This window comes from Leucoraja erinacea, chromosome 10, assembly GCF_028641065.1.
Source record: "Leucoraja erinacea ecotype New England chromosome 10, Leri_hhj_1, whole genome shotgun sequence".
In the NCBI taxonomy this organism is placed as follows: domain Eukaryota; kingdom Metazoa; phylum Chordata; class Chondrichthyes; order Rajiformes; family Rajidae; genus Leucoraja; species Leucoraja erinaceus.
The window spans coordinates 37,747,002-37,758,576 of record NC_073386.1 but is presented as its reverse complement, the minus strand read 5'-3'; the positions used below and the strand labels follow the sequence as shown (position 1 = coordinate 37,758,576).

At 45.8% G+C, this 11,575-nt stretch overlaps 1 protein-coding gene across 1 annotated transcript in view; it reads left to right on the top strand.

The window, feature by feature from the left end:
* Positions 1 to 1,638: 1,638 nt before the first annotated feature.
* Positions 1,639 to 11,575, top strand: part of LOC129701031 (pappalysin-2-like) — a 261,112-nt gene continuing 251,175 nt past the window's right edge. The window contains exon 1 of the mRNA XM_055641962.1: positions 1,639 to 2,548. Coding sequence (XP_055497937.1) covers positions 1,948 to 2,548 — 601 coding nt within the window. The 5' untranslated portion in view covers positions 1,639 to 1,947. The remainder of the gene's footprint in view (positions 2,549 to 11,575) is intronic.

The following is an 11,575-nucleotide window of genomic DNA, read 5'->3' as shown; positions in this document are numbered from 1 at the left end:
GTGTTGTGCCTGGTCGCTGCTTTATTTATGTTTTGAAGTTCAGTTGTGGAGATCAGAGATCGAAGCATAGATTTGAAGGACATGCTGCTGCGAGTCCGTGAGATCAGGGGCTGGTGCCCGCCAGTGATTTAACTCCGAGCAAGTCTAGAAAGGAAGGACAGCATTCAGGTTCAACCCGGGCCGCGCTTCAATATCCTACTGCGGGTAGCACGTACCCAGAAGGGGCCCCAGCTCGCTGGCAATCCGTTCTGTTTTGATCGGGAGAGATGTGCCGCTGTAACTTTAGTTCCTGCCATTTATTTCCAGCGGTAAATGCGATTTTAAGCATCCCATTCTCTAACCCATTTATATATCGAGCCACCATAACCCACCCGAAACTGATCAGTCACGGGAAGTTCGCTTCAGTGCATTTGATGCAAAGTGCGGGAGGTTGGGGGATTGAGCTTTCAAAGCGCGGGTCAGAGAATGGTGGCGTTTCTTGCTCGGCACATACCTACAAAGTACACGCACCGAGCAGACAGTACTACCGTTCACCGTTTACATCAGCCGAACCCCGTGCAATATACACGCCCCCTCAACAAATTAATATGTGCGGATTGCACGGGCGTTTAGAATGAATGCACCCATCCACGCGTCTGTCTGACCGCACGTCCCCGCACCTAATCTCCGCCTGTTCTATCCCCGTGTGACCAATCTAACAGTTTGTATTACCTCTTTGCATATCTACATATGTTTTATCGACTATACACTCAATACCTCGGCGTGTCCGCGTGTGTATGTCCGTGTTATGTTTGTAAGTCTTTCTACATGTGCGTGTGTATAAATCTGTAGCAATTCAATGACAACGTGTGTGTGTCTCTGTCTTTGTGTCGGTGTGTTTATTTGGTGCTTGCTGTGTTCTAGCTGCGAGGTGTGATGTTACTGCGAATGCACAATGTGAACCGATATATGTGTGTGTGACTGTTCACCGTTGTGTGTGTCTTGTTTACGTGGATTAGTGTATATGTGTGTGTGTGAATTTCTTCTCCCTGTGTTTATGTCTGCATTCATTTGCGTGACTGACCCCCTCGTGTATCAGAGATTCTCGTTGAAGTTTGGACCGCGAATGCAAAATATAAAAAGCCCGGCTGGGAACAGGAGAGCCAGTCACCCGTATAATAGGCACAGGGAAACCGGGGGCTTGTGTGACTCGAGCATAGGGAATCGCGGCTCCCGCTGCTGCTACCGGCTGATAGTGAAGGAACTCTAGCCAAGGCAAGGGTAGGGAGATTTTTATTGTCCTACTGTCCACCAGCGTCAAGTTTATCTGGTCGAGTTGGGCCACTGTTTATAACCCGATGGCATCCCTCATTTTATTTTTCACCTCCCCGAGATGTGTTATAAAGAGAGACAGACAGTCTCCCTCTCTCTCCCCCCCCCCCCCCCTCTCTCTCTCTCCTCCCCTCTCTCCCCCTCTCACTCCCCCCCCCCCTTTCTCTCTCTCTCACACTTCACTCACATACACCCACCCACCCATTGAAACAATGAAGAATAGATGTAGATGTGCCAAGAAGATAAAAGCGGGATACCCGAAAGGGAGCAGAATGTGAGAGAGAAGAGCGATCCAGAGAGTGCACAGTATAAAAAAAGACCAACCTGCGCTCAGAGAGAACAAATATCCGAGTTTGAATCACTGGCAGGTCTGCTCACTCCAAGTCAACGCAAACCTAGCATGCATGCACCTCATCAGGGTTTCAACTGCAGGAGTTTTGTTTTATTTCAGGGGAGAGATAGTTCCAACTTCAGGGGATTAAAATCGTTTTTTTGGAAAAAATAAATCAGTTTGAAGGGGAAAAAAAAAATCAGAATAAAGTTTTTGTTTTTTCCCCACTGGAGAGGCTACCTGAACTTTCCAGCAGAACAAGGGGTTGTTTTTGCACCCTCCCACCTTGGCAAGCCGTGGCCACTATGCCGACCCTCAGGCTCCTACTTGTCCTTTGTACCTCTGCGGGGTTGCTGAGTCTGACACTCAGTTCACTGGCCCCGGCGAGCCCACGCTGGCGCTACAAGCGGGCTCTCTCTCCCCGCGGGCAGCCCAGTCTGAGCCCCGGAGAGCAGCGCTGCTGGCCGGCGGGAAGAAGAGGCAGGAGCCGGAGAGCTGCGGCTGCAGCCCAGCTGTCTCTCTACCCCTGGGCTGCGGAGTACGGTCGCCCGGGAGGCGGGGAGAGGAGCGGCTCGTACGCCGAGGGGAGCACCGTTTACCTGGGCGGAGAGAGCAGCGGATACCCCAGTGAGTGCGGCGGAGCGGGGGCGGCCAGAGCTACCGGCTACCCCAGTGGATTCAGCGGCTGGGCTACGGCGGTCGAGAGCGCCGGGGGCATGCCGGCACGACGGGGCTGGCTATCCGGGCCGTCCGACTGCGAGCCCGCTGCTGTCACGGCTCTTTATCTGTCGGGTGGCAAGCAACGTCTGAAGCTGCGATGGGAGCCGAGCATGCCGCAGGGACAGTTCACCGCCGAGATGTGGCTGAACCCCGAGGGAGGGCAGGACAACCCGGCTATCGTGGCAGGTAAGGGCGGGGCGCCGGGGATAACTTGCACAGCACACCTGTCCCGGCGGAGGCGCGGGTTCCCAGCTCAAGGGAAGCACCTGTACTTATCACACCCACACCATGGATTCACCTGTACCTACCACACCCACACCATGGATTCACCTGTACTTATCACACCCACACCATGGCATTCACCTGTACTTATCACACCCACACCATGGATTCACCTGTACTTATCACACCCACACCATGGATTCACCTGTACTTACCACACCCACACCATGGATTCACCTGTACCTACCACACCCTCACCCTCACCAGGGGCATCACCTGAACCCATACCAGGACATCACCTGTATCCATTACACCCACACCAGAGGCATCACCTGTACCTATCACTCATACATTCGGGGCAGCACCAGTACCAATTCTACACCCATCTCACCCACACCAACGATATCTCCTGCTCCCACATCAGGGCTGTCACCTGTACTTATCACAGTCACATTAGGACATCACCTGTACTCATTACACCCACACCATGTCATTACCTGTACCTATCACACCCACACCAGGGGCATCACCTGAACCCACACCAGGGTATCACCTGCACCCAGTACACCCACCTCTGGGGCATCATCTGTATCAACTCACACCCACATCAGGATCATCACCTGTGTCAATTCTGGAGCCACACCATGGACATCAGCTGCAAAAACTCACACCCACACCATAGACATGGCCTGCAACAATTCACACCCATGCCAGGGACCACACCTGGATCAACTCACACTCGTGCCAGGGCCATTACCCGTATCACTTAACTTTCACACCGGGGACATCACCTGTAACAACACATCACCTATACCAACTCTACAGCCGCATCAGGTTCATCATTTGTCACATTGCTATGCTAACACTATGGGACATCTGTCATATTGGCCAACCATTCAACCACATAAAGGACAATACGTATCAACTCACACCCACACCAAGGTCCATCACCTCTTCCAATTCCCCACACATGGGGCATCATCTGTATTAATTCTACAACCATACCACGCACATCATCTGTACCCACTCATGACAACGCCAGGGATATCATGTGTTCCAACTCCCACCCACACCACAGACCATCACCTCCACTACCATCACCAAGGGCGTTATCCTGTACCATCTAACACTCACATTAATCATGCCTTTACACAAGTATCCCAGGGGTATTACCTATACCAAGTTCACACCAACAGGGACATTATTCATGCCAACTATGCACCCCCAACAGGGACGTAATCTATTGCAACTTTACACCGGGAACTTTGCTTGTGACAACTGCACATTCACTCCAGCATCAACAAGAGCAGCAACTCATGTGCACACCAGGGACATGGCCAGTTACAACGTTCAACCACATATGAGACATCAGCTGTACCAATTACACACCCACCCTGGGACATAACCAATTCAACACCAGGAACACTGGGGAAATCACCTGTACTAATTCTACACCAACACTGGGGAAATCACCTGTACTAATTCTACAGTCACACTAGGGACCATCACCTGTATTGACTCTGCATTCACACCAGCGACATGATCAGCACCGACATCACACCCACGCCAGCAAAAGCACCTGTTCCAACTCTACACCCACACCAGGGACATCACCAGCAACAACTTCACACTTTTATCAGGGGCATCATCTGTCCAAGTACATATTCATACAAGGGGGAATCATCACATTAAATCTTACAACTGTTTATTGCACAGTTTATTACTGTTTATTACTTGCTTCAACTTTACATCCCTTGTTCCACTATACATTCACACTAGGGACTTCACCTGTATCACCAATACATACCTACACTAGAGTATCACCTGTATCACCAATACACACCACTAGAGATATCACCTGCATCACCAATACACACCAACACCAGAGATATTACCTGTCTGATCCAACATCATACACACTGATTTTAACTTGTACCATTTTACATGTACACTATCTGCATGAATTTTACACTCACAGCAGGGACATCCGCTGTACCAACTTTACATCCATTTCAACATCTCACTTGTGTTATCCATGCCCACAGCTGGAGCAACTTTCCAACCTCACACCCACTCCAGGGATATCACCTGGACCAATAATACATCAATATCAGTGATATTATCTGTACCAACTATACAGTCATCAGGGGTATCAGCTATGGCAACACAATACAAACACCAAGGATATCAATGGTCTCGCCTGTAGGCAGTCTCGCAAGGTTGCGATGACTTGCTTGTACACATTCTCTAGATTAGAGGTGGCTGATGTGTACCAAGTACACACCTGGACCAGTGCACTGTGCACCAGCAATACACTGACAATTGGACATCACCTGTACCATTAATGCATCAGTGCCAGAGATGGCCCAGTATGACAACATATCAATACCAGGGATATCATTTGCCTGAACAATTCACAAAGGAAATATTGCATGTACACCAACACCAAGGATGTCACCTGTATCAGGTATACACCAAGGCCAGGGTTTCACCTGCAAGGACAATAAAGCAATCCCTGGCATTGGTCACCTGTATCGAATGCACGGCATTACCAGCACTGACTGCTTCATCCAGTTTCAGCGTCATCACCTAAGGACGGCACGGTAGAGTTGCTGCCTTACAGCACCAGAGACCCGGGTTCAATCCTGACCTTGGTGCTCCCCGTGGGTTTTCTCCGAGATGTTCGGTTTCCTCCCACACTCTAAATTTGTACAGGTTTTTAGGTTAATCGGCTTGGTATAAATGTAAATTGTCCCGAGTGTGTGTAGGATAGTGTTAATGTGCAGGGATTGCAGTTCGGTGCGAACTCAGTGGGCCAAAGAGCATGTTTCCACATTGTATCTCTAAACTAAACTAAACCTTTGGTGCTGTGCAAGTTTTGTTTAGTTTGGTTTCACATGTACCGAGGTACAGTGAAAAGCTGTTGTTGCGTGCTAACCAGTCAGCGGAAAGATAATACACGACTACAGTCAAGCATGATAAAGGGAATAACATTTAATGCAAGATAAAGTCCAGTAAAATCTAATTAAAGATAGTAGTGTGTAGAAAAGAACTGCAGATGCTGGTTTATACCAAAGATAGACACAAAGTGTTGCCGTACCTTAGCGGGTCAGGCAGCCTCTCTGAAGAAAAAGTATGGGTGACATTTCGGGTCGGTCTGAAGAAGGGTCCCGACCTGAAACATCACCCATCCTTTTTCTCCAGAGATGCTGCCTGACCCGCTAAGTTACTTCAACACTTTGTGTCTATCTCTGATTAAAGATAGTCCAAGGGTCTCCAATGAGGTAAATAGTAGCTCAGGGTCACTCTCTAGTTGTTGATAGAATGATTCAGTTACCTCATAACAGCTGGAAGAAACAAGGATGATGTCTGCAAACAATAAACCAACACCAGGGACCACCAAGTCAATATACCAACTCCTCTGATATTACATGTATCAATTAGTACATCAATACCAGGCAGCAATCCTCAGCTAGACATAGTGAAGGGTTGGGTTGTAACATCCACGCACCACATAGGGTCATTACCAGGATGAATAGGGGTTGCACGGTGACACAGCGGTAGAGTTGTTACCTTACAATGCCAGAGACCTGGGTTTGATCCTGACCACGGGGCTGTCTGTATGGAGTTTGTGTGTTCTCCCCGTGACCTGCGTGGGTTTTCTCCGGGAACTCCGGTTTCTTCCCACACTCTGAAGATGTACAGGTTTGTAGGTTAATTGGCTTGTATAATTGTAAATTGTCCCTAGTGTGTGTAGAATAGTGTTAGTATGCAGGGATCGCTGGTCGGTGTGGACTTGGTGTGCAGAAGAGCCTGTTTCCACATTGTATCACTAACCTAAACAACATATTATCACAAATACCAGCGACGAACTGTAAACCAATATAATTATTGGGAATACCGGTATAGTTGTTTCACATCCATTTCCAGCAGTTATATAACAAACTCTGTAAATTTTCCATGAATATTGTATTCCATAAACGGAGATTATAATATATCTGACTGAACAAGTATCAACATGTTGAGGAATTATATCAGTTGTACAAAATAGATACTGGCTTCATTTCAATTATAGTTACATCCAGTCACACTTCCTTGTGTCTCTCAACACATGCTGACCCATGTACATATCTTCCAGTCTCTGTGAATGTGCATTCTGTAATAATCTATGAAATACGTGAAGACTTGCCGTGCTTCTGCCATTATCTAACAGTGGCATTAACAACATCGTTATCTCTGTAAGACAATAGTTTGATTACTTTTATCATACATTGAACAAAGCTAATACTGTCTTCATCCCATGTATCAATATGTGCCATATCTTCATCAGTTTTATCAAGTGTCGACAAAAAACTATCCAATGTATCCATTGCATCAATATAGACCAACAATGGTATGGTGGTATAGTGGTTAAACTTGTTAATGGACTAGCAGCTACGGTTTTGGACTGTTGATCTAGAGGGGAGTTCAAATCCAGCAGGGGGCAACTGAAATTCTTAAATTCACATTATTAAATAAATCTGGAATATATTTTAAAAAATGGCTAATGTCAGTCATGGTAACCACAAAGTTGTTGGATTTGTTGTAAAAACCCATCTGGTTCACTGATGTTCTTGAGGTAGAGGAATCTGAGGCACTTACCCAGTTGGGCCTCTGTGTAACTCCAGAACCGCCATGTGGAGGATCCTTTATTGCCTGCAGGTTCAGAAGCAAATAGGAATGGTCAACCAACCTTGTCAATGCCAGCAAGGTTCTGTGAGTTAATAAATAGAGTGAAAACATAACTGTGACTCTCACCAAACTTTGACAGTTATATTATCCGTATCAGCCATTGAAACGCAAAATGTTGCAATCAAATCAGCCAATACTTGCATGCAAACCTGTGACATTATCATCTCTTTCAATCAAGCACTTGAAATGAGTCATCTCCATAATCTGTATCATACACCCACAACTGTCCTATGTCTGACACTCATACCTAATGTACACCCACACCCCTCTGTTCCGGCTCATCAGCCCGATGATGAACAGTCCTGTCAGGGCCATGCCTCTCTTCAGCAAATTGATGTTCATTGTTTACTATCTTCCAAGAATAATACTTTCATCCTTAAATTTAAGAAACGCATCAAATAGTGTGTACACTTGAAGAAAGTACTTCCTTGGCAGTAAAGCATGTTGAGACTTCTTGAGTATCTCGATGGTGCTATGGAACTGCATGACTTTTTCTACCCATGAACCAAATCTACATCCAATAAAAATGTACAGATTCCCCATAACCACATTTGTTATTTCTATCAGCCATATCTTTACTATCGCCATGGATTGACTCGAAGATCTCCTCATTCCTGCACCATGTTCACCTCCAGCAGACACACCCCCGTGTGAGTGTTTGCCTGATAACATTAACCCGGTTTCTTTCTTCACAGCTGCTGTCTGATCTGCTGAGGTTTTTCTCTTGCATTTTCTGGTTTTTATTTCAGATTTCCTACATCTGCGATTCTTTTGTTGCTTTCAGAAACGGCTCCTTTTTCAGCTGTTTTCTACAGAGTTTGCACCTTTGTGACATTTAGCAGCAGCCGTTTGCATGCTTGGAAGTATAATTCATTGGAAGGTATTATTCTCCAGTCTGGTTAGTAATTTGCAACTGGCAATACAAACTCAGCATCAAATTGGTAGTTGCAGTGTGACAGACAGTAGGACCAGACATCTGATCACTTCCATCTGTTGACCAAACCTATCTCTGCAACACTAAGTATTTCCACTGCTGCTGATAAACATAGTTAAGAACCAGAGGGCATAGGTTAAGAACCAGAGGATATTGGTTTAAGGTGAGAGGGGCAAGATTTAATAGGAACCTGAGGGTACAACCTTGTCACTCAGAGGGTGGTGGATATATGGAACTAGCTGCCAGAGGAGATAGTCGGGGCAGTACTGTATAACAGCATTTAAAAGACACTTGGAAGGATACATGGAGGAGAAAAATTTAGAGAGATAAGGACCAAAAGCAGGAAGATGGGATTAGCATAGATCTTGGATCTTGGCCAGCATTGATGAATTGGGCCAAAGGGCCTGTTTCCATGCTGTATGACTCTACGACTCTACTCCAGCATGGCATCTCACAAACAGGCTCCAGGCATTTCTCACACCCTACCTTCCATTTCCCTATGCTTGTCATTTGTAATTTTCCCTTTCACCCCACACTATCTCTCTGTGGGTTTAGTACGAAAGGTATGGTGAATTGTGGTATTGCCTCCATGATTGGAAAGGTCCAGTCATCTTCACTTTGGTTTCAAAGGCAAAAATATCCAGCTTTTTACTCCTAATAGTATGAGTGATGCATTCTAAGACAAGATTGATTTCTATAACTTTCTGCTCATGCTTTCCAGTAACGATGAGCACTTGACATGTCAACACACTGGCTCATCTGCTAGAGCTGCTGTCTTACAGCGCCCGAGAACTGGGTTCAATTTTGATCCCCGGTGCTGACTGTGTGAAGTTCTGCAGCAACTGCAAGTATCGACATGACCAAGTGATATAGCTGGATATTTCTGTTTTTAGTTGCCTTCCACTTGAAAACATAAAACACGAGGGCGCTGTAATTTTAACACCAACTCTTTGGATGTTTAGCTGAGGCCATTCCTTTTCTCACCATCTTACACTTACGGAGTGAATAGTTAGAGTCTGAAACGCACTACTGTGGTTAGTAATAGAGACAGATCTTGGCAGCTCAGCAATGCAGCTGATAATGCGGTTGACCCAAAGCTCTGACAAACTGGGTCTAATCCTGTCCTTTGGTATTGTCTGTGTGGAGTTTGCGCATTTTCCCTGTGACTATAGAGATTTGTCCCTGCTGCTCTGGTCTCCTCCGCCTCCCAAAAACATGAGGGCTGGTAAGTTAATTAGCTACTGTAGGTTTAGCTGGACTAATCTTGTAGTCTTAGCGGGATTAATTTTGCATTAGCCACAGTAAACAACACCCAATATGTAAGTGAATGGTAGAATCTTAGAGGCCTTTGAGGAGAATATGTTGGCAATAAAATAGGATTAATATAAAAAGGTGCTTGAAATTCAGCAGTGGGTCTGCTTCCATTCCATTTAATTCTATGGCTCAGACTCATTTCAATTCAACCTGACATTTTTGAAAAACAGCACATTGCCACCCCTGCTTTATAATGGTCTTGAATACCAAGTTAAAACAAGACCGATTATCAAATACTTCATTGGGTCATGTCCAATAGGACTGTTCTTTCAGCACCAGGAAGAAATGTAGATACTGTACTCTTGCTATTGAACACTGCTGGGATACTGTTAGCAATGTTCATCTCGTCCAAATTTTATTGCACTATTGATTGAGGCAACATTTTCTGAACAAAACGGCAACTTACATTTTATTGCACTTTCAATAGAGTGTAACAACAGTCCTCAACTGGTCACAATGCTCTGCAATCTTAAAACAGGGTGACCTGGGGCTCGATGTGGAGGAAGGTGTTCGAGAGTGAGAGGTTGAGAGGCAGACGAGGTGGAGGAAGGATTTGCAGAGTCTAAGTTCAGCTACTAACGCTGAAACATAGAAACATAGAAACGTGGAAAATAGGTGCAGGAGTAGACCATTCGGCCCTTCGAGCCTGCACCGCCATTCAATATGATCATGGCTGATCATCCAACTCAGTATCCTGTACCTGCCTTCTCTCCATACCCCCTGATCCCTTTAGCCACAAGGGCCACATCTAACTCCCTCTTAAATATAGCCAATGAACTGGCCTCAACTACTTTCTGTGGCAGAGAATTCCACAGATTCACCACTCTCTGTGTGAAAAAGAAATGTTCTCATCTCGGTCCTAAAAGACTTCCCCCTTATCCTTAAACTGTGACCCCTTGTTCTGGACTTTCCAACATCGGGAACAATCTTCCTGCATCTAGCCTGTCCAACCCCTTAAGAATTTTGTAAGTTTCTATAAGACACCCCCTCAATCTTCCAAATTCTAGCGAGCACAAGCCGAGTCTATCCAGTCTTTCCTCATATGAAAGTCCTGCCATCCCAGGAATCAATCTGGTGAACCTTCTCTGTACTCCCTCTGTGGCAAGAATGTTTTCCCTCAGATTAGGAGACCAAAACTGTGCACAATAATCCAGGTGTGGTCTCACCAAGATCCTGTGCAACTGCAGTAGAACCTCCTGCTCCTATACACAAATCCTTTTGCTATGAATGCTAACATACCATTTGCTTTCTTCACTGCCTGCTGCACCTGCATGCCTACTTTCAATGACTGGTGTACCATGACACCCAGGTCTCGTTACATCTCCCCTTTTCCTAATCGGCCACCATTCAGATAATAGTCTACTTTCCTGTTCTTGCCACCAAAGTGGATAACCTCACATTTATCCACATTATACTGCATCTGCCATGCATTTTCCCACTCACCCAACCTATCCAAGTCACCTTGCAGCCTCCTAGCATCCTCCTCACAGCTAACACTGCCCCCAGCTTCGTGTCATTCGCAAACTTGGAGATGTTGCATTCAATTCCCTAATCCAAATCATTAATATTTATTGTAAATAGCTGTGGTCCCAGCACTGATCCTTGCGGTATCCCACTAGTAACCGCCTGCCATTCTGAAAAGGACTCGTTTACACCTACTCTTTGCTTCCTGTCTGCCAGCCAGTTCTCTATCCACATCAATACTGAAACCCCAATACCGTGTGCTTTAAGTTTACATACTAATCTCTTATGTGGGACCTTGTCGAAAGCCTTCTGAAAGTCCAGATATAACACATCCACTGGTTCTCCCTTTCCACTCTACTAGTTACATCCTCGAAAAATTCTATAAGATTCGTCAGGCATGTTTAACCTTTCATAAATCCATGCTGACTTTGTCCAATGATTTCACCACTTTCCAAATGTGCTGCTATCCCATCTTTAATAACTGACTCTAGCATTTTCCCCACTACCGATGTTAGACTAACTGGTCTGTAATTCCCCGTTTTCTCTCT